Source organism: Aulonocara stuartgranti (genome assembly GCF_965226115.1).
Source record: "Aulonocara stuartgranti genome assembly, chromosome: 6".
NCBI classification, from domain to species: domain Eukaryota; kingdom Metazoa; phylum Chordata; class Actinopteri; order Cichliformes; family Cichlidae; genus Aulonocara; species Aulonocara stuartgranti.
The window spans coordinates 23,400,280-23,423,452 of NC_138944.1; the positions used below are offsets into that span (position 1 = coordinate 23,400,280).

At 40.0% G+C, this 23,173-nt stretch overlaps 3 protein-coding genes across 9 annotated transcripts; 1 reads left to right on the plus strand and 2 right to left on the minus strand.

Annotated features, from left to right (window-relative positions):
• Nucleotides 1–372: 372 nt before the first annotated feature.
• Nucleotides 373–6,486, minus strand: LOC309708849 (inositol polyphosphate-4-phosphatase type I A-like). 3 transcript variants are annotated; one of them, XR_014277337.1, is made up of 3 exons: nucleotides 6,076–6,486; nucleotides 3,290–3,749; nucleotides 373–2,232 (listed from the first exon to the last, which is right to left on the minus strand). XR_014277337.1 is itself a non-coding variant. In XM_082537171.1 (3 exons), the coding sequence occupies exons 1-2, from the start codon at nucleotides 3,776–3,778 to the stop codon at nucleotides 3,447–3,449; spliced, it is 267 nt and encodes an 88-aa protein (XP_082393297.1). In that variant the 5' UTR covers nucleotides 3,779–5,199; the 3' UTR covers nucleotides 373–2,232; nucleotides 3,290–3,446. The 3 variants fall into 3 exon arrangements, 1 of the variants encoding a protein (XP_082393297.1); XR_014277338.1 differs by lacking the exon at nucleotides 6,076–6,486 and adding an exon at nucleotides 4,101–5,199; XM_082537171.1 differs by lacking the exon at nucleotides 6,076–6,486 and having other exon boundaries at nucleotides 3,290–3,500; nucleotides 3,566–5,199.
• LOC309708836 (N-acyl-aromatic-L-amino acid amidohydrolase (carboxylate-forming) B-like) lies at nucleotides 5,562–16,772 on the plus strand. 5 transcript variants are annotated; one of them, XM_082537156.1, is made up of 10 exons: nucleotides 5,562–5,815; nucleotides 9,625–10,414; nucleotides 10,800–10,942; nucleotides 11,076–11,177; nucleotides 11,813–12,039; nucleotides 12,192–12,384; nucleotides 13,520–13,613; nucleotides 13,692–13,799; nucleotides 14,616–14,728; nucleotides 15,104–16,772. In XM_082537156.1, the coding sequence occupies exons 5-10, from the start codon at nucleotides 11,813–11,815 to the stop codon at nucleotides 15,293–15,295; spliced, it is 927 nt and encodes a 308-aa protein (XP_082393282.1). In that variant the 5' UTR covers nucleotides 5,562–5,815; nucleotides 9,625–10,414; nucleotides 10,800–10,942; nucleotides 11,076–11,177; the 3' UTR covers nucleotides 15,296–16,772. The 5 variants fall into 5 exon arrangements, with proteins under 5 accessions (XP_082393282.1, XP_082393281.1, XP_082393283.1 ...); XM_082537155.1 differs by having other exon boundaries at nucleotides 10,800–11,177; XM_082537157.1 differs by lacking the exon at nucleotides 11,076–11,177 and having other exon boundaries at nucleotides 10,800–11,002.
• Nucleotides 16,773–16,861: 89 nt separating this feature from the next.
• Nucleotides 16,862–21,515, minus strand: cldnd1b (claudin domain containing 1b). Its single transcript, XM_082537168.1, has 5 exons — nucleotides 21,392–21,515; nucleotides 20,620–21,074; nucleotides 20,206–20,307; nucleotides 19,843–19,980; nucleotides 16,862–18,251 (listed from the first exon to the last, which is right to left on the minus strand). The coding sequence occupies exons 2-5, from the start codon at nucleotides 20,843–20,845 to the stop codon at nucleotides 18,031–18,033; spliced, it is 687 nt and encodes a 228-aa protein (XP_082393294.1). The 5' UTR covers nucleotides 20,846–21,074; nucleotides 21,392–21,515; the 3' UTR covers nucleotides 16,862–18,030.
• Between the last annotated feature and the right edge of the window lie 1,658 nt (nucleotides 21,516–23,173).

A 23,173-nucleotide genomic window follows, 5' to 3' on the forward strand; every position in this document is an offset into this window, starting at 1 on the left:
AGCACAGGGTCAACATTGCAATGAAATGTGTTTGACGAGCAGCAGTCACTCAGCAGCATGGTACAGTAGAAGAAAATATAATAAAATATAATAAAATAAAATAAAAAATAGAAAAATAGTAAAGAGCAAAATATTAGAAAGACGTGGTAAAAGAGAAAAGATGACTAAAAATATATATATATATGTATCTATAAATATATGTACACTAGTGATTAAATAAGAAAATCTTGAAAAGAAATATGACGGGAGGTCAGATGGGATATTGCACAGGAATGAGCAGCAGAAAATTACAGTATTACTCAGACTTTTAATAGTCATATTGTCAGTTTTGGCCGACGGTCATGGGTCACTTCCACTAAAATAGCACGAGACTGGAGTAAAATGTACTTTATTAATGAGAACACATGGTGATACAGCAAAGAATCCAACCCTTCTGAAAAGCAAATGGCTTCCTGTTATACTCTACCTGATTCAGGTGAGCATCTGGAATAGACCAAGTCTGGGGGTCAGCAAACCAAAGGGAAACAAAACCCTCCCCATAAGAAAACCACTACAATATAACCAACATCATAGACATATGAAGATTTGTAACAAGTCCTATAAATAACTCCATAACATATAAACTTCAGTCTCTTCTATATACATTAAAACAGCGGTCCCCAACCTTTTTTGCGCCACGGACCGGTTTATGCCCGACAATATTTTCACGGACCAGCCTTTAAGGTGTCACAGATAAATACAACAAAATAAAACTAGTACCGGTACCGGAAAAAAAGAAGATTTATTCATAACACACGTGAAAGACCCAGGAAAACAGAGTTAACGATAAAAACGATAACAAAATAACGATAAAAAACGATAAAAACTCTGAAAACCATACATTTCACACCCGAGCCTCATCTCTCGACCAAACGACGGTCCGTGGCCCGGCGGTTGGGGACCGCTGCATTAAAACACCTTAACCACAGTTAGGTTTCAGCCCTCGCTGACTCAGAACAAAGTAAGACAATCAGAGTTCGATTGGTTTTTACTTGTGCAGGGGAAGCCTGGTCGGATTCTCAGAGTTGCAAGCTCTACACCCAAACTCAGACAACTCCAACTCCAGCCTCCACTCGCAGCCTTTTATTGAATGAAAACAGTTACACAACCGCCCATTGTAAACCCCATATGTTGTGTGGTAAAAGCTAAGGCACTGTGTGTGTGTGTGTGTGTGTGTGTGTGAGAGTGAGAGAGAGTGTATGTGTGTCTGTATACGTGACTTCCTGCTTACAAACGTTTTAACCGCATCTCTAGTCATAAAAGGGTCATCTCCCCTCAACCTCGTATATGGCTTAACCTCTCTAACAGTCCACCATTTACATGGTGAGCCCATAAAGGGCAGGAAGTGAACATTCCTTACCAAATAAGGAAACCAGAATCTTATATAGATTGTGCCTGCAGTTGAAAACTATAGCTAGTAACATCCCCAACATCCTACATGTGGGGGAGGAACAGAAAATATCTGAACATACAGTTCAAGACAAGGTCCAAGCACAATAATGACAACTTTTAACAAAATCACTCCAACACACACTCCCCTAGCCTGGCACATTGGTTTTCTCCAGGAGCTCATAAGCAGGTGATTGAGCTGCTTTTACTCTTTACAAAGTGAGTACTGTTAACACTTCTCTTTTTACATATACAACTAATTTAGGTTACAGACAAATGATTAAATGTGAACAGCTCTAACACAGGTTCTTTTCCTGACACAGGTAGGATGGCCAGTCCCCCTGTCTCTTCACCTTTAACGAGTCACTTAAATAACAACCCAAAAAGCCTAATAAAGAATCACAATCAACCAGTGTGTGTTTTTCTTCATTACGGTTTTTAAATACAAATCAGTCAGTCAATTAATAAAAATACAAGTAAGGGTAATGGAACCCCTGGTCTCCATTACACACATAAATACCATAAAGACACTAAGTCGTAGAGCTCTGAACTCCTTGCTTCTATGATATTTACACTTCTTCTTGGCCTTCTCCTTCACTCTGAGTCACTCCAGGATAAACGCATCAGCTCAGACATACAATAATTAAAATATGTGTAGGTGACCGTTTGGCAGAAGACGATGTCGAGGCGGTACTGCAGTGACACGTCCGTGGCTATCGTCGGGGCGGTGTCCTGCATCAGAAGGAAGTCAATAGACTTCTTGGCTTTGTTGCTCATCATGGCGCTGTAGTCTGTGGGCGTGGCCTGCAAAAAGTGTAAATAAACCATCAGAGACCAAACACAATTATGCCTTCCAACCACTAGTTTAGACAACATCTTGCAAAGAGTGTGTATTTCAGAGTGCAGTTGTTTTTAAATTTGACAGAAACAGAAATAAAGACGGAAGAGAAGGACAACAGGGAAAGCAGAAGCACCGACACACTGAAATCTTTTAGGGTCAAGCTCCAGAACTAGCCACAAATCCTGCTGGAAAGAACCTAAAAATACTTAAAAATACTTGCAGAGATCGAATGGAGCCGTTAACTCAAAAGCCTGGTGTCAGGCATGTTCTTTAATAAATAAGAAACGAGCTGATATGTTACAGACCCCAGTCTTTACGTAAAGAAAAAGCTGACATTTAGAGCGGTCTCGCAGCAGATTTTAAAACAGTGACACTGATTTGTGGGGTTTTTGGGCACAAATTTGAACCTTTTTGTTTTATCCATGTCCTTGAACACAGCTCGTGACTTGGGCGCTTTCATATGTACCGATTCATTTAGGTTTGTGCACTGAGGCCAGATTTAGGTATTAAAAACGAGTCAGTCATAACACTTCTTACATTAGTTAAAAAGCTGAGCTTACACTAAACCAACATTTAAATTTCCCCTTGTGGGACTAATAAAGGTATATCATATCATATCATATCATATCATATCATATCATTACTAAAGTATTGCTGCAACATTGTAAAGACAAAGATGACACACAGACCAGACATAAAACACTGAACACTTTTTAAAGACGAGTCATTTAAGAGTATTTTCTCATAGAATAAAGTCGGCTGATATGGTGAAGGAAAAATCTGCTCACGAATCCTCCAACTTCTTAAAAGTAAGGAGTGACCTGAGCTGGAAATCAACATGAGAGGGATGACTCAAGAAGAAGAAGAAGCAACAAGAAAAGAAAAACAGAGTTCAGAGTGTAGTTAAGATATCAAGCTGTATCCACAATGTGTGCCAAGAAACTAAGCTTGTCTGTTGTCATGCTAAAGAAATAAAAAATCTGGAATCAGAAAACAGCCAATAACTGCTGATCAACTCACCCACTCCTCTTCGTGCCAGTCCACGTGCAGTGACGACTGGCTGTTGTGATCGCTGTACTTTGCTCTCAGCGTATCCTGGTCATTGCGGAGCACTACTTGTTCAGACTCAGCGGAAGGAGAAGCTTTGGTTGCGATGTACTCGTACTGCGTTCAGGGCCTAAATAGCTGAAGCTAGCAGCTTGCAGCCGCACACTGCCACCAGCTGACGGGTCTGAAAGGAAGAGGGTATGAATGAAATATGAAGCGTCCCCACGTAACGTCAAACACTTTTAGTACCTTGTCAACCAGACTGGCGAGCGTCCACTCCAGTCCGCTGGCCGATTGGTCTTTGGCAGCTTGAGACAGCCTCTCTGCGTAATAGCTGACCTGAGTCTTCAGCGTGTTGACGTAGGCGATGATCTCTTTGGCTCGGACAGTGTCCTGGGGTATGTGGATGATGACTGAGCTGGAGAGGGCACTACTGCAGGGAACAAAGACACACCGACACATCTGTATCCGAGCTGGGACTGAGGACACTCACCAGCCACTTTATTAGGTACATGTGTTCAAAAGCTTGTGGCAGCAATTTAGTGCATTTAGTCAAATAAAGACAATAGAGTGGCCTGCAGGTGTATATTTTTGTAATGTTTCTGTCTTATGCCTGAAATATGCTTCAGCAGGAAATATACGCTGTAACTGGAAACAACAGCATGATGGACCGGTTTAGTGTTAAGAGGTGTTACATCTGAAGTTAGAACGTAAATTTCCTGCAGAAATCTAAATCAAGCTTCAGAGGTACTGTTCCAAAAATATAGGGAGGGACGTTACCCACCAGATGTAAAAACAAACACTGTCTGCATGCACATGCCTGCTCTCAATGAGCCTAATCGTGGCTGCAAGTCACCGGGCCGTTTAACCTGCAGTTAATTGCAAAGGTAAGAAGTACATGGAAATACTGTTAAATGCTGTTGCTGAGGACGTGAATTTAAATTGTTACTCAATGCTGATACTTTATGTAGCTTTCTTACAGTATTTTCCAGATTCCGGTAATAAACAGAGTCAGATTTAGGGAGACTAGTCTTCTTCTTCTGGCATTTAAGGCTGAACGGGGAGTTGTGGTATAAAAACGTATAGTTTTGTAAAGTTGGCACAGTTGCTCAAATTAGCCAAGCATGATCGACCTTTTTAATCCCCAACCTGCTGGCAGAAATGTCCACCTATTAAAAAACACATATCTCTCTTCAGAACTATGACGCCTAAATAAAAAAACCTTAGTTTATATGGTGAAAAATTATTTGAGAGAATCTTGAAGAGCTGCTGCTCCTCCACATCGAAAGGAGCCAGATGAGGTGGTTCGGGCAACTGACAAGGATGCCCCCTGGATACCTCCTGGGCGAGGTTTTCCGGGCAGACCCAGGACACGCTGGAGAGATTATATCTCTCGGCTGGCCTGGGAACGCCTTGGTGTTCCCCCGGATAAGCTGGAGGAGGTGGCTGGGGAGAGAGAGGTCTGGGCTTCTCTGCTTGGGCTGCTGCCCCCGCGACCCGGCTCCGGATAAAGTGGAAGAAAATGGATGGATGAATGAATCTTGAAAATGAACAAGTCTTCCAGTACAGAGTAAAATGTGAGAGTGAAAATATTGCGTGTACTTAAAACCCCTGGAGGGTCTTGGGTCGATTTGTGGCTATTTTCAAATTTTGATTACATGCCATTTGCACAGTGTTGAATGGACTATAGCCAAATTCTCCAAAAAAAAAGTTTGATATGATTTTATTTCAAAATTCAAGTCTGACTTCCTTCAATTAGCTTCAGTGGCTAAGCTACAGACAAACTTACACTATTGTGCTTAGTGGTCGATTTGTGCCCCATTGAAACCCATTATAAACGCTATTTTTCACTGCAAATTAATTACGGTCAAAGGGATCGTTGATGTTTAGCGTTCATTTTCATTTTGCAGGACGGGCCTTAGAGTTGTAATTTTTTTATTTGTCCACCGGGTGGCGCCCCTGCTCCACATTTGACCCCGGGCTGGAAAACAGCGGGCTGCTTAGATAGACCTGCGGGAAATGAAGCCTCATTTCCGGCGTGCAGCAGCGGCTTCGCCCGCTGATCGGGCGGGACAATTTTTTGGTCCCTAGGACCGTGAGAGGGTGCTTTTTTTTTTTTTTTTTTAGTCAACAGGAAATGACGTATTTGTTGTCACGTGGTATCGAGCGTGTGTGCTGGAAAAACGGGTCCCCGGTGATCGTGCCCCGGTAACAATGGCGTGTCCAGCGGGGTGGCCTGGGGGGGGCACAGGCCACCCCCCAAACCAGACTGGCCACCCCAGGTGCCACCCCAAAGGCAAAACAATAAAATTCAATCAAATATCAAATGTCCGATTATGTTTTCACGGTGACGCTCAGATATCCGAGTGTAAGTGAATGCAGCATCGCTTCTGCGCTATGCGCATCACGTTAGCAAAGGTAGGAGAGCCAAGCGCGAAAGATGGCACTGCAGGAAACAATTTTTCGGTGAAAGAAAATGAGGACAGAATAAATGTCCCGGTAAGTAATATCAAGTTTGTTGAGTTTAGTAAACTTCGGTGAAATTAGAATACCAAGGAAAAAAATAACACTTAAAGAATTATTGCAGCCGTTGAATATTTCAGACAGTAGGCTACTGAGGGCAGCTAACATAAGAGTTATGCGTTATAAGATATAATCTAAGTCGTAACATTGCTGTATGGAGCTTGTAACGTTGGGTTGTGTTGTGTGGTTGAGAAGAGGCGGAAAACGCCTAGCTGGCTAGGCGGAAGAATACACACCCACGCTGGTATCAGTAATCCACGGTGGTTCTTTAATACGCACTCTTCAGCAACCGTATAAAAGCCCGGCTGAACGGCTGCGGCTCAACAACAAAAATGCCCAGCGTTCATACAACCCAAGCGCTGCAAACAAAACAAAAAAAAGGGTCTGGAAAAGAAAACATAAGTCCCTCTCTCGTTAAGCACGAGCGTGAAGGCACGTGTCCCCACAATCACAGAGAGAGAGAGCAGTGGCACAAACTGATGACACCATCAACCCTCGACTTGGGTGTCTTAAAGGGACACCACACCATAGTGGCTGTTACAAGCTGCAGATTTGGTTGCAGGTTAACATAGCTGGACTGGCCATCGGGCATACCGGGCATATCCCCAGTGACTTATTTTTTATTTTTTTTGTAATGGCATGAACAATGAGAGGTGGTGGATTGGCCAGATGCAGGTCGATGTGTAGAAATAACTCCGTTGTTTGGTGGTGACTATGACGGGGCTTCCACAGAGGCAACAGGTGGATGAGGGAAGGGGAGGCAGGAGGAGAGACCCGAAGCAGCCACCAGTCCGAGTGTCAGGTGAACTGAACTTCAGGTAAGAAGTTATGACCTGCAGTCTATCTGGGTCAGATATAAACCAAGTTTAGGTGGAGTTTATTTTCATGTTGCTGACTTTTTACTGTCAGTTGCAATAACTCATACTGCGTTCTAGCCAGTTTGACGGAGTTTTTATACAGCTGGGTGGGTGCTATGATGTTACTGATAGTGAACTTTATTTTATTCATAAGGTTAGTAGAGTTGCCAACGGCTCCTTAAAAAAATGGAATGGTCCCTCATTCAGAGAAAATATTACGCGTTTCGTATTGAGCTGAGAAGAGACGCAGTTTGTCCCGAACTTTAGCTAGAATGGAAAAAAGACACAAAGCTGGATTTATTCTGTCTTTATGCTGCACAGCTGCCTCTTCTCTCATTCTCTCCCCCTCCCTCTCCTGTTGCTACTTCAATCATGAAACTGATCAATGATCAGCTGATCGGCTTTTCTCTCTTGTTTATCGCCCACTTTGCGCCAGAAAGAGGAAACCAGCAGATGTTGCGCTAAACAACAGCAGCACGTTTAAGCTTGATCAGCTGTTGTTAGAATGTATTTAATATTAATTTCTAGTATCAGCTGATGTTTGCTGGAGCCACAGCTGTAAAGCTGCTGGTCATGATGTCTGTTTAGATATGTGGTGAGAGGGAAACATGAAGATGAAACCAGGAGATGTCCTTACTGAACCATCAGAGCTGAACAGGTGATGGAGAAACAGGTTTACCTTTTAGGTGACATGAATGAGTTGAAGGGAAGTTATGAACTGTTTCTGAGAGACAAATAACACCAGGATCCTTTTTTATGTAGCAGACAGCTGGTAACTGTGCAGGGGCGGGTCTAGCAAAGTTTTGCCAGGGGGCCAGGTAGGGCATTAACAGGGAAAGGTGGGCACAAAGAAATACTTTTCTTTCTTATTCTCATTTAAAATACCTAGTTCTTATTAAATAATTATCTAAATCTTACAACCAAAGTTTTTATCTGACGTAAAATGTATAGAAATCATACATATACCAACAAGACTGTACATCACTGTCACAACAGGGTTTGTTTTCAGTCAAAGTCTTTATGGCTTTACTACCTGGTGGGTCGGTCTGTAGTAAAAATGCCCAATTTTTTTGTCCCAGTCCAGCCCTGCAGGTTAATACTGGCAGTGTCACCATGCCAGCTGACTGTATTTTATCATCAGCCAGTGTTGTTCTTTATCAATATTACCAAAGTTTACGATAAGGCAGCATAGAAAGTATTTACTTGCTTTCAGGTTTTATTCAAATGTTAGTCTTTTCAGTTGTTTCCCCACTTTTTTCCTGTTTCAAAATCAAACACCAGTTTGTGAGAAGATTATCTTCTTTTTTTAACAGGCAGATAAAGTTTTGCATTGGCATTGGCTAATTTGTCAATTGTTTGTTACAAATGTTCGTATTTTAATTTTCAAAAATGTTTTTGCCCAAAACATATGTGCACTATATGTCAGTAAAAATACTATGCAAATATTGATGTTCTTGAATGCTGAGTAAACACTGACAAAGCACTGATTGTATCTCTTGTACTTTATCAACGCAGTATCTAAAAACTTTGCACCGTAGTGGTTAAAATCTCATTCTAATAAGAGTTAAAAGTGCATTTGGTTATTAGGTTTATAGGATTATTGAATTATGGTTAAGGGTTGGTAGAATTTTTTTTTAAACATTATCTGCCAATTAAATCTGCCACCCTTCTCCAAATCTGTGCCCCTACCTGGCCCCCCCAACAAAAATTTTCTAGACACGCCACTGGCTGTCACACATATTGATCTGGTCTGGTCCTTTTGTTAGGCCTCAGTGTACTCCACCCTTGCCACGTCAGAAGCGCGAAACTAGTAACTGAAAGATTCAGCAACGTAGCGCGTGTAAACTACTGACAGGCCAACGTACAGGCCTCATTTAGCACCGCAGTATGTTAAAAAAGATTTAAAACATCTGTTATATAAGTTAGGTAACTACAAAGGTGACTGAGTATGGTAATGCTGTGTGAGAGGGTGAACCCAAGATCTGTGTTTGACTCTGTTAATTAATGGATGAATATTGCTCAGTCGTTCGTGTTTGTTTTTTGTTTTGTTTTTTAACTTTATGCTAATATAGCTAACAATGAGTCGGGCAGCACATGTGCATTTTTTTCCAAACCACACTATTCCAGCCTAGTTTTTTGTCACTGTGAACAATGTTACCCATGTTTGTTGTTGAAAATACCCTAGTTTAGAAGAGAGTTTAATTATTTACTTTAAGTTAAGAGAAAAAACTTTTAGTGTTCTTGGAAAGTAATATTGTTAATTTTTATTCTGACCTCGTTCATCAGAGATTAACTTTTGCCCTTTGGACCAAATCTGAAGTGTCTCCTTTTTCAGAGACACTGACACAGCATGAATTTGGCCTATATCTCCTTTACTTTAAAACAGCAAACACACTGTACAACATTTGAAAAGCTTTTGCTTTAATATCTATGCATATCTACACAATGCCTGGTTTATTATTGTTGAAGCATTGTCAGCATGCACTTCACAGAGGCTAGAGCTCAAAGGACCTGCACCATACACAGGGTCCTAAAGGGCAAGGCCTCATTGGTAGCAACAAGAGCAACATTACTATTTATTCACTTAGCTGATTTAAATATACATTTTGTACTTCTGGCAACACTTCCAGCCATGTTTAGATCACTCCCATATTGACTTGCATTTGCTCATCTACATGTAGGGTGACTCTCCAGCTTTAGTTTTAGTTTGCGTCTCCACAAAATGTCATGTGATGGGACAGTTGCAGACACCAAAGTACAGGTTGTGTTTGCCAGATTTCACAGTATACACAGATGCACAGTTTTACCACAGAACATACCTTAATATGGTGTGTCTAATTCAGACATATAGATCTTCTTTCAGCTGTTTTCTTATCAACAAGACAGGTAGTTCTGCATATTTTATTTATTTATTTATTTGTTTTCCAGATGCCCTTCCTGACCCAAAGAGACTTGTGTCTGCTCCTGGAATCAAACCAGGGATCTTTCACTTATTAAATGTATTTGTATACATATATGTACAGTATTTGTATAGCGCTTTTCTAGTCCCTAAGGACCCCAAAGCGCTTCACATCCAGTCATCCACCCATTCACACACTGGTGATGGCAAGCTACATTGTAGCCACAGCCACCCTGGGGCGCACTGACAGAGGCGAGGCTGCCGGACACCGGGCCCTCTGACCACCACCAGTAGGCAACGGGTGAAGCGTCTTGCCCAAGGACACAACGACCGAGACTGTCCAAGCCGGGGCTCGAACCGTCAACCTTCCGATTACAAGGCGAACTCTCAACTCTTGAGCCACAATATTAGAAAAATGAGTAAACCACTATTCAATGGAGCCACTTTGTGAGCTACTTCCTGACAAATAGATATAAAAATTAAAAAAGAAAGCACACATTCACACAACCAAAAACAACCAACAACATAAAAACAAGGAAAAAAGGAAGAAATACAGGAAATCAGAGCACCATTAGCCAGCAAAGCCTGCGGGGTAAAAGCAAAAGATAAAATCAAGTGAATTGAATTGAACTGACAGACAGAGGCGGAGAACGAGAAAGAGAGAGCGACAGAGTGAACGAGTGAGAGGAAGCAGCTTATCATCAAGCGACGGATCAAAGAGGATTACATGTCTAAATGGAGCTTAGGTCTTCTTTCGAGAGTTGCAGGGTGTGAGAAAACGTATGGTGGTATGGAGAAGAAAGATTGCAAAGTTGTGAGGTAATTAACATTTTTAGACTACAGATTCATCAACTAGATTCATTCATTTGAATGATTCGTATGATATTGATGAAATAGATGTCCAAGAACTGCTGCTGCTAGAAAACTACTGTAATTAAATCCTACCTATATCACTTTAGACTGCTTCACCTTTCTTTAGGCAATAAACTAAAAAATTAAGCAGACTTTTTCCCAAAAGCACCCATGCTTTTACTGTTTGTTTACTAATAAATTATCAGATATATATATTTATTTATAGTTAGCAGTGGTGGTGGAAATGCTTGGAGTGTTTTGATACAGCTGCAATAAAGCATCTGCCGAGGTTTGGGTTCCTCTGAAGTGAAACATCTTATGTGCCATTTACTTGTTGTTGTTGTTGTTGCAGCACCTCAAAGTTGCACCACAGGCCAAAGAGCAATGAGAGCGGCTCCTGCTGGTTTAGCAGAAAACAACCGAGTGACTTCCTGTTACATCACAAAAATGAAATTTGAGCTGAAGAAACAGATAGAGGAGGGCAGCTGTAAGAAGGTACAAACATAAGGAAGCTTGAAGGCGGGCGCAGTCAATCGAAGCAGTCTGTACTTGCATGTGGGTTGGTTTGTACTGTGTGAATTGTGAATAGCTAAGCAGCTGCTGTGGGCTGAAAAGTGTTTTTTTTTAGGTTATGAAATAGCACACTTCTGCCCCGACACAACTTCCCCTCTGGGTTCAAAGGTTGATGAATCCAGTGAATGCTAAACAAGGTTGAATTTTGACGTGAAAGGTAAGACGTGGAGTCAATTTAATGTAGTTTTATGCTTATTTTATTGGCTGTATTGACAGAGGCAAGCTGCCAAAGTCTTAAAAACCAGTTTCTCAGATTTTACTACTTTATTTTTCTCATTTACTGCTGCTGCTGTTGTAGTAGATGTAACTATGCACTTACTAGTGCTTACAGTCACATTGTAATATGATTGTATGACAGCACAGTGTGCTCCTATTTATATTTCTGCCATCACTTACATTGTAAATAGCAGATCCAGTTCTTCAGCTGGGATCATATCTGTGATCCAAAACCTGGAGTATAATGAGTATAATGACACTGCAGCATTGAGATGGTGTGTGTGTGTGTGTGTGTTTGAGTTTCAATCTTTACATGTATATTTCTGCTGTTATTTATTTATTTTTTTGTTGGAGGTGAACCTGAATTCATCATTTGTTCCACTAGGAACACCTTGATTCTGTTCTAGCTTTCCTTAAGCTGCACCTAAAAAAGCTCAAAGGTTACACTCCCTTTAGTCAATGAATGACTGCCAGGACATCATCGGTACTTTTTTTTGGTTTGTTTGTTTGTTTATACAACAGAAAAAGAGAATCCAACATTAACCTAGCACCCTCTTTTTTTTCTCGTGGAAACAGATGGAGTCTGTGTCTTTCCCACCGCTGTCCAGGGTTGCCGTTTGTGGTGGCACTCATGGAAATGAGATGACAGGGGTTTACATGGTGAGACATTTGCAGAAAGAGAAGATAGATAAAATTGGATCTGTTTCTGTCTCCACTGTCCTGACAAACCCACGGGCTGTGGAGATTTGCAGGAGATACGTAGAAACCGACCTTAACCGCTGTTTCACAGAAGCCTTGCTAAAGTAAGTTCAAAAACGAAACTGATGCCAAAGCTTTATGTAGGTAATGAAGTTTTAAAGGTTTTGGCTAACTGCGCTACACTGTGAGAGCAAAGTAAAACTTTTCAAATCTGCCATGTGTGAGAGACGTCTTTGTTTTATTTTCCCGATTCTAGTTCCCCTGTAACAGATTCATCACCCTATGAACTGAGGCGAGCTCAGGAGCTGAACGCTCAAATTGGGCCCAAAGGAAGCAAAGAGGCCATGGACCTGATCATAGACATCCACAACACCACTTCCAACATGGGCCTCTGCTTCATCTTTTACTCCATAGACTGGTTCACCCTGCACATTCTCAAGTACCTACAGGTACAAGAGTACTACAAACAGATATTTCGAGTCATGCACTTGGAATTTGCACCTATAATGTTTCTGATAAAGAAAATATGCATAAACTGTGAACTACTAGAGGTCTCATATCTTCAAGTTCAAATAACTTAAATTTTGCTAAAAGTCAGGTTAATCTTCGCAGTGATGGTATGGTGAGATAGCAGCAGCTGTTTTCAAAAGCAAGAATGCACAAGGCAAGGTGGATCCATGCCTTTATGTTGTTTGAACCAAAGTCTGACCCTACTATCAATATGTTGCATCAGAAATCAAGACTCATCAGACCAGACAACATTTTTTTAAATCTTCTGTTGTGCAATTTTGGTAAACCCATATGAATTGTAGCCGCAGTTTTCCAGTCTTAGCTGATGGCAGCAGAAGACCACACTGCAGAGATGCTGTTCTGCATACCTTGGTTGTAACACATAGTTATTTGGGTAACTGTAGCCATCTTGTCAAATTGAAGAAGTCTGGTTATTCTCTGCTGACCTCTAGCATCAACAAGACATTTCCATCCAGTAAAATGCTGCTCACTGGATATTTTCTCTCATTCAGGCCATTCTCTGTAAACCTTAGAGATGACTGTATGAGAAATTCTCACTAGATCAGCAGTTTCTGAAATATTCAGATAAGCCTGTCTGGCGCCAACAACCATAATATATTCAAAGTCATTACCCTATTCTGATGCTCAATTTGAACTTGACATCTCTACGTGCCTAAATGTGTATTGTTGCCATGTGTTATCATGTCATTAATAGCACAGACAATAACAGATACAAATACAATCCTGTCAGTAATCCTCCCAAACACCAAAGTTAACCCCATTAAGCTGTATAATGTGTTGTCTTCAAGCACCAATTTTAACTAAACTGTCTGAGGAATTTTTCTTAGTCTTTGTTTTAATGTTTCTACTGGGTAGTAGTATTTTCCAATCAAAAAAATTAAAAGTATGTCTGTGTTGCTTGTACATCACTCATGCAATTATGTTCTTAACTCAATAAAATCAGGTTATAAAGCTATAATCAAAATCCGGGATAAACATGTAGTTTATTTTAAAGCTCAGCCTATCGTACCTAAGCACAGTGTGCAGTCGACAGTAAACATATTTGATTTTCAGAGTAAAATGGCTTCTGTGGAAGTTAGAGCAATCCAGCTGGACATACCGATCGCTGAGGCTTATTCTTTAGAATCGGTCGGCAAGCATGGCTTTGGTAAGTGTGTCTGTGTGCATCTTTTGCAAAGCTGAGCTTATTAAATATTTAGATGATTGTTCCCCTTGTTCTTTGCAGCAATAGAGGCCGGCCCACAGCCCAATGGTGTGGTCAGAGCAGATATCCATAACATGGTGAAAGAGGCAGTGGATCATATATTCAGTTGGCTTCAGGAATTTAATTCTGGTAAGATGCTACCGCTTTTAAAATGCCCCTTCTTATAAGCTTTGGTTGAAATATTTATTTAAATAATTTTGTAGTCTGCAGTTGTTCAGTTAGCTGCATTTTTTTACAATTGCCATGGCAATATCTTCAGCTGTGGCCAAGCTTTTAATTGCTGCATGCAGGAGAGCTATCACGTATCACACAGAGATTCATATAGTCAGCAGATAACATAGTTGAGCAGGCTACACCAGGTCACAAATCTAAATATGAGAATAAACAAGAATGTTTCCCATTACACAAACAAACAAAATAACAAGGTGAAACATATCGGATGCATATGCTTCCCCACATGTGTAATGTACTGTGTAATTAACCAATTAATTATAGAATACATCCTGTGGCTGGAGCTTCACCTCACCTGATGTTTCAATGGGAGCAGGGCCTAAAGTGGCCTCTGCAATTTGCTATATATAAATATTTGGTTAATGGCACATGTTTTTTGTCATTTTGCTGCTGTATGCTACAACAGTTGGTTCAAACAGTCATCACATGAATAAAGTGCAGACTTTTTACTTTTATTGAAGAAGTTTATCAAAAGCATTGCATTAACTTTTGAGGTATTACAGTCGTTTTTCAACACAGTTCCCTCATTTTCAGAGGGGTAGCTTCACTGGAGAAGCTTTAAGTCATCACAAATCAGTAAATCAGACAGTGGGGTTAACCGTGAACAATTATGCAATGGCAAACAACAACATCAGGTGGACCTACAGTGGCAAAATCAAACCATAGCTCTTTGTGAAATGACTCCATTAACTCTGCAACTTTTATCCTCATCAGGAAGCACATTTGAAGGGGGTGAAGTGGAAGCATACACCTTGGTGAAAAGCATAGATTACCCGAGGAATCCAGTTACTGGGGAAATCACTGCTGCCATACACTCCCAGTTACAGGTACAGTACAAGATCGGTGCACGTTTTATAGTCTAAGCTTTCACACTTTTCATTATCTGAGTCTAGGTCACAGTTGCAGCAGTTTTAGAAGCACCTAGGTGCTTCCAAGCTAGCTGAGAGACTTAAAACCTCTCCAGTCTATCCGTCTAGCTTATCCTTATCCTCGGGTCTCCTGCCCATTAGACATGTCCAGTGTCCACAAAATAAATACTGAGTCCTTTGGCAGAATCCCTCACACCCTCAAGTATCCTTGAGAGGTTGTCTAAAGGTTTGGCCTTAAACAAGCCTTCCTAACCTGGTTTCATCTGAACATTTACATTCATGAATTCAAAGACTGTCAAGCAGTAAATGTCGTATTTGCATGTCTTTCTCCAGGATAATGACTTCAAGCTTCTGCAGCGGGGCAATCCGATATTCATGTCATTTTCCGGGGAGACAGTGAAGTATGATGGCGAGGACCTCTACCCTTTCTTTGTCAATGAGTGCGCCTACTACGAGAAGAAGATCGCTTTTCATTTAGCTCGAAAGATAAAGTTGACACTCCCACCCATAAAAGTGACAGGCTGAGAGTGCTAAATTTAAATATCCCAATTTTAAATTATAATAAAGTAGGAAATGAGAATTATTCTGATCATTTGAAATATGCAAATGAACAAACGTGATGTCATGACTGACAAATATAAGGTGTCTAAAACATAACTCCATCCTCCAGTGCAGTACAGGAGCTCTGCTAGTCCCTCTGTTAATATGTAAAATGAAGCTTATTCGAGCTTTATCTGAGTGGTGTGTTGCACAGGCTCTAGAGTTGGAGTCCACGCATTTTATGTTTTTTAAAGCTAAATTTAACGTGCAGAAATCCTTTTTGAATGAATGACTGAATAAATGAACATGAATGAATTTTAACTATAATCTTCTTAGCATTGTGTATTTGATTTGGGTTTACATAAAATAAATGGATCAGCTCAATTATCAGCAGGAATATGCTCATCGGTCAGAGCAACTACATGCTCCAGTGTGTTTATCAAGTACACTTTACAACATTGGTTTGTCCTAACGTTACACTGTGAGTGATGAAATGATCAATGAAAGATGCAAAAGAAATCTATCATATTTATCTACTGTGCTTAAAAAAGACTTTGATGATTTCAGTTGTCTCTGTATACCTTACACACGTTTTTAAATCTTTCAACAGACACTTTATAACTGTGTTAATGAAAATTTGTTATAAATAAAGTTAATTGTATAATACAAGCATGTAGTAAGTGGTTCTTAACACAGTGCACAGCTGCAATTGAGAAGCCTTTGTTTTAAAGTAATGATCAAAAAAGCCCATAAAACAAAGAATTTTACTTTGACCTTGAGCACAGTTCAGATGAAGACCCATTAAGTGGTCACGGTGTACAACTTTGAGTGAAATCTGACTAAAACTCTGGGATGAGAAGTGATTCTTGTCAACTGTGGACGAAACAGATGACCGACACCTCTCAGATCATCAGCAATATCTTAAATATTTCTACAATCAGTTCCAAATGTGCAAACACTTTTTTAACTACTTACACTAAAATCTGACACTGCAGGATTAGCTGTAGGTCCTGTTCTTTGGAGCAAGCTGCCTGCTGACCTGAGATCAATTGGATCTTGAAAAACCCTTCTTTTTCACACTCTATAGGAGTGCATTTTTCTTTTTCAAATTTTCTTTTGTTGTTTTCACAAAATATATCAAATTGCCATTGTTCTTCCTGAAGATGTGTAAGACAAGACAAGACATTGTAAGCTTGTAAGTAAGAACTCATCATCTTTACTCGTCTCCTTTAACTTCCTAAGACCCAAACTCTTTCATGGCATGCATTTTTAATTTCTGTTTGCTGATTGGGATCTGATGAATGTAAAAACAGAATTACCTGATCTTTTTTTTTTTTCTTTTACCTGATTTTTGTTTGAGAAAAATTAGATCCACATAAGAGGTCATTCATTTTAAATTTCGATAGAACAGTGGCAGTATGTCCTCGTAAGTGGATATCAGGCCCTTGTAGAGCAAAATTTAGTATTTTGGTCTAGACAACCCAAAATGTGATGACCACATATGTGAACGCCAGGTCCTAGGAGGTTAAAAGGGATTACATGAAACAAAGATAAAAGTCAGCAAATGCCAAATTTATTAAGACATAATCAGTACAGTGTGCTTCTGGATACATAAAAACATTTACAAAAAGCCAGAGTGTATACACGTCAGACATGTAACAAATCATTCTGACACAAAACATTACAGTTTGTTTTGTTCAGTGCTGACATATTACTCATTTTGGACTTTTGTACACACAAAAATGTGTAAGTGGTCACAGATTCAAGAGGATTTGAACTTTTTGGAAAATTTGATTGTTATTTTAAAAAGTCACACTGAAACGCTGACATACTGTATCAACAGTAAACATCTGAAAGCTTACCAAAGCCGTCAGACAAGTAACTGTTTGAAAGGATGGGAGAACCGACTTAAACTCCAGCCTGCAAACATTTAGGTGGTGTTGAGCAGCAAACCCTGTGTAAAATGGCAGTATAGCAGATCATTTGGGGCTTAAGGTCACAGGTTTGTGTGGCATCACTTTAGCTTTTTTGTTTGTCTTTTTAAATATTCAAACTAACTAAATTAATACATCTACAAACACAGGCGACAGATGAGTGGTCACATTTGTGATGACACTTAGAAAATACCACAGGCTGAAATGAACAATCACCACAGACGATGATGAAAAGGCATGCACAGGCTGGATATTTTAAATTATGTAAAAACAGAACTGCAGAAAAAAAAAAAAAGTAAAACAAATAAAATAAAATAAACTCTTGTTTAATATTTTTTCATGCACAGAGAAAGCTACCATGTCCTGGATAACTCCAGGTGTGAAGTTAAGGGCAATGTGGTGAGCAGCTTCAGAAGAAAATGGCAACCAAAAAGAAGGCAATAAAATAATGCACAAAAAAACATGGTTTACACCAGAAATAGTAAGTGATCTGCAACCCTTAAAGATTAAAACCATTAAGAACATGCTTTGGGTAAAACACAGGTTAGAAATGCAAGAAAAAGCACTGGTTAAATAACTCAAATGGTATTAAACCAACACTCCTTTCTACAGGTCTGAGATACTGTAAATTTTTTTTTTCCTTTTTTTAAGTATGAAAATTCTGTTACAGATGAAGTGAAAAGCACCCTTTATCCTAGTTACATCCTCTCCTAACAGGAAACCATTTTCTGAGGATGTAATGAAACCCGTAAGCTGTCTTAAACTGTATGATTGTCAGTCTCTCTTTTACGCTACCCTGTAAGCGGTCATGCGAGTGTAATTTTTGCGGTGACTTTTGGCCGCCCACAGGAACAGAGCAGCTGCCATCATCTGCAGAGGGAAGGATATGAGGGCAAGGTAAAGAGACCAGCCCAAAGTGCCCTCCACCCCATCAGGCAGAGGGAAATTCTGGTGGACCAAATCCACCCCGGCCAGGAAACAGCAGACGGTGCCCAGAGAACACAGACCTGAGGAGTCAAAAGCAGTGATGAAGGAACGGGATGAGATCATGTAAACGTTTATGTTTGTGGTCATTTGGAAAAAGGACTAAGCTTCTAATGCAAAGCAGAAACAAATCTAGCAGATGAACTCCACCTTCGTTGTACTCTGGCTAAGACCAAAGTAAATGAATGAAAGCAGAGGGAAGTTTTTTGTTGAACAAATGTTCTGTGCAGTGGTTTTCAAAGTGGGTTCTGGGGACCCTCAAAGGTCGTCAGTCTCAAAGCCTCAGGAATAAGCACCGCTGGTTTTGGATGATTTGCATACATTTTGACTTCTGTTGTGAATCTTTGTAGAGACTGCGATGTAACCTGGCTGACATTGGTGCTGACATTTATCTCGGGGCAAGTGCATTATTTGTTAATTGCCGTGTGGTCGTGTCCGAGGGTTTTACACGCACTGCCAGCCAAGATCAAAACAAACAGAATTCTGAGACTTTTTTTCCCCTCCTGGGTCCCCACTCGTTGTTATGGTCAGTTTTTTATGGGGCAAACATATTTGTCCCTCAACTTTTTCCACTTCTCCCCTCATGTCAATTCCAATAGTTTCAACAAACTCCCTCCAGGAACTTGGTGACAATCATACCGATGCTATGATTGTTTTCTCTCACTGATAAATTAAGTAAATAAGTAGCTGGAAATTCACAGGAGGAATCGATGGCACTAAACAGGACAATCACAGTGGTTGCAGGCTGTGTGAACCAGGCGTGTAGTTACATTTCTAGGAAGGTGCACATCAGGTTAAGCTGTACGTTATGGTGTAGGATTTTATAGGGTTCTGGGTATCTATAGCCCTAGTAAGCCATGCACAGCTGAAGCCGAAAGTCACTACAGAGGGGTGTACTACCAAGTATGTTCATAGCCAGGATTACTTTGTGTAAGCTAGCTTCACAAAAGTTAAAGGTCCACTCAGAGATAATAGGTATCACACTGGTGGGCATTGACCATCTTTGTTCAACCGGGCTTTGTGCTTCAGGTTCTCACATAAAAAAGGTCATTTGACACATCATTGGACTCCTCTTCAAAATGGATTGGCTGAATCAATCGGAGATGTTATCAGAGAAACGGATAACAGGGACGTAAATGTAACAATATGGTGGGGAAAAGAGGATATTAACACTTGCTGCTCTGTGTTTATTTCTACCTTATAGCTCCAACTCTAAAACTTTAAACTGGATGCAGTGAAACATTAAAGGTTTCTCACTATGGTCAGTTAAAACACTGTCTCAAAGTCATGTGGAGTCATGTGTATAAAGGGCATTTGGAAATCACCTTTTAATCACTTTTTGTTGCCTGATCAAAGAGACACTAATTGTATTGAATGCACCTGTAACTTGTAAGTTCAAAACTGCATGCCAGTAGCTGCAAGTCCAGCTGTGTAAATGACATTCAGCAGCAGATAAGGACCAACCATTCAGTCTGCTTGACCTAGAACTGATTGTGCCACTCGTTTTTGTCAACATTACTCATGCAGTAAAAATAGTAAGAAATTAAACTGTCAGTTCAGAAAAATGCAAGATATTATAGTTTTTATGCTCATAAATGTGTGTGTTTCTTTCACCTGCAAGAAGATGGAGCACTCCCACACAGAAGGTCGGGGTAAAGCTGCGGCACAAGCAGGCACAGACCCCAACGAGGACACTGAGGAACACCAGTGCCAGAGACACCAAGGGCAGCAGAAACTGGCACCTCCACAAGTCTGCACAACAATCATTGCAGGTTAAACTCAAACTCTGTCAATAATTTCTAATGTTTAACAAATGATGTGCGAGTAAAGACAGTGAAGGGAGCAGATGTGACCAAGATGGGTTAAAAAAAATGTAAGAATCGTTTAGTAAAATGAAAAAACAAAAACAAAACAAAACATATTTTATGAACTACAGGTCTCCCTGGATAGATTGAGGGAGAGTAAGGATACACTCACATGTTCTTAGCAGGTCTTCTTCTTCCTCATTTCCAGGTTTATACTTTGTACCTAACTGATCAGAAAGACTAAAGCTTGAACAGCGGGTTTCCATCTTCCGATCTAAAGCCAAAAAAGTCAGAGAACACAAATCCAACTAAGTCTTCTCATTAATTAACAATGTAAAGCATTTAACATGGGACTGGGCATTATAACAATCAAGTGCACTGGTTAAACCAATGCTGAGTGCAGAACAGTCAGTGACGTAAATCAATGTGCAGAATTAATCTAAATAAAATTCCTTAAAGTTAAAAATAGAGTTTAACAGACAAATCTTGTTCCAGATTTTCTTCTTAAATTTAGAAGGCAGCACTATCATCAAACAAAGTATTGGTCAGTGAGGACGCTGAACAGGTGTGCCACTGTGAGTAATACCTGGAGATTTGAACCAGTATGAGGGGCTGGCTACCAGGATACACCTCCACCATAGTGCCCGAGTGCCGTTGGGGTATACGGGTTCGCTGTGCGTTGTATTATTAACTTCTGGGGTATTGTACTCATACCAGTGCTGAGTCCCCACAGCCACGGAGAGGTACACTGTGGCCAGCAGGCTCAGCACGGAGCCGATAACCAGAGCTGTGGCGTACCGGTTATCCACCATGGTACAGAAGAAGACAGCTCCTTAGGAGAACAAACACAGTCTGCAGTGTCAAATGAGGTTTGGCTTCCTGAGATGGAAGGCTAACAATTAGTTGTCGGCTTGTTGCTTTGGCTCCACGGCATGTGGTCAGTAGGCACTGGAAGTGTCACAGTATCCGAGCATTGTGCTTTCTTCAGTTAAGCTGCATGTTTGCTGCAGTTTCGATTAGGTCCACAGAAGCGTTCACAGCCTGCCGAGGAATCCAACATAAAAAATACATAAGCAACAAGTACGCAATACGAGGTGGTTAGCGTCGTTTGTAGCTTAATTAGCCAGTAATTAGTGATCATAACTGCTTTGTACCCATAATTAATGTTATTAACGTTAACTCTGCTTCACATTGCTAACAATAACAAAGTGTTATTGTCAGGAAGTTAGCATCCTACTTGCCAGCTAACGCTAAACATAGCTTCTTGCAGCAGAGTGCGACATTATCGAGTTATTTAACAGACACCTGAACGTTACAGATTTCACTCGAGCTCTTTTTTTTTTTTTTTTTTTTTTTACCTCATTATTGGCCAAAACCTTCCAGTTATAGCCTTATCTTATCTTCTCTGCTCTATCAATTTGTAGCTGACCACCGCCTTCTTCTTCGCCTGTTTTTTCTTCTTCGTTTGATGGAATGAGTTTGTGCATTATGGCCACCTTCTGCTTCGGAGGAGAGGTGTCGCGAAATCTGATGATAATCCCAGGTAAGAGAGTTCGCAATAACAGTATTGTCGCGATATCTGTGGAAAGGGTGACGCTTTAATAGTAATCAGCCAGATTCCGTCATAATTTAAAAAAAAATCATAATTCATAGTATAAAATATGTTTTAATTATGAATGAATCTGACTAACGCAAGATAGAGCGTTGGAAACTGAATGTAGAAACCATAACCAAGCGAAGTGCCTACAAACTATAACAATTATAAATATTACATAATACATTTGAAACTACACTTATTTATAAATGTAATCTTTTAATTGTCGTGGTTATGGTAGATATTGCATCACATATAGGAGACCAGACATTATTCAATTTATGCTTAGTTCAATTAAATGTGATTTGTATGGCACCAAGTCACAAGAACAGTCATCTCAAGGTGCTCCCAACCAACACTGCCTTGACACAAACTGTTTAGGTTCAGGAATAGTCACAGATATGTATGCAGTTGGTAAAACCTCAATTTTACTCCTAAAAAACTTTAACACACACACAAAACCTTTTCTAGTCTTGCTTCAACATGCTGAACAGAAAATAGTGTGTTTGTGTGTTATTTAACCCAACATGTAACTGGTGCTGGCAGACCCTTTGTACATATGAATAGTAAATCACTTTTTCCTCCATCATCTGACCTGCTGCCAGACCAAACCACTGGCTCAGTCTTAGCTGTTCCTAATCCCATAGTCCTGACATGAGCCAGCCCCACTGATACCTAAAGTAGGGGAGTTGTCTTTTGTAATAATAATACATTGTCATTATAAGCCACATAAAAAGAGCAGTGTAAGTGCAACTGCATATATTTTGCACACTGTGACTGTTGCAGGTGGTGAGATCTTTCAGTAAGCTAAATCAGTTTAAAAGCTATTTGAGCTTCACTAGGTCTCAAATCAGAAACATATTTTATTTTGCTAGACTTTGTTAGAAAATTAATATCCAAATGATTATTTAAGTTATATTTACCAATACTTTATATAAAAATACAAGTTTTTCTTTTCTTTTACACCATTTAATAGATGAGAATTTAAATTTACTTACCAAAAAGTATACACATATGTACCAGTCAATGTAAAAAGAAAATCTAATAACACTATAAATGGATAACACATATCTCATCAATCTTCTAAACATCTTCTCATCTTCTTTCTAAACAGAAAATTGATCCATGTTTGCAGTATTAAAGTGGCGGGGTCGAAAGTGATATATTTTTCATGGGACTCCAGATCCCTGGTGGCAAAAGAGGTAAAATCAGTCAAAAAGTCCAAGGTGCTTGTCTCAAGGAGGGCTATCATTTAAAACAGGCTACATCAAAACACATGCGTGCAGCCTGGGACAAGCGGCCTGATAACAAGCAAGGAGCCTCATGGGAGATATTTTTCCTGCTTTACCAAACTGCTTTAAGTTACCTGGTTGAAGATTAAGTTTGCACTCTAACATGTAGTGGTGGTGTCTTTATGAACTTCTAACAGGAATGACGCATAATGCCTTCTCCTAAAGATTAAACGTGACCCTTCACATCAAGCTGCACAGAGACCCAATAAAAGGCATCATTTTTTATCGGGTTATATCTAACACATTATATTTTT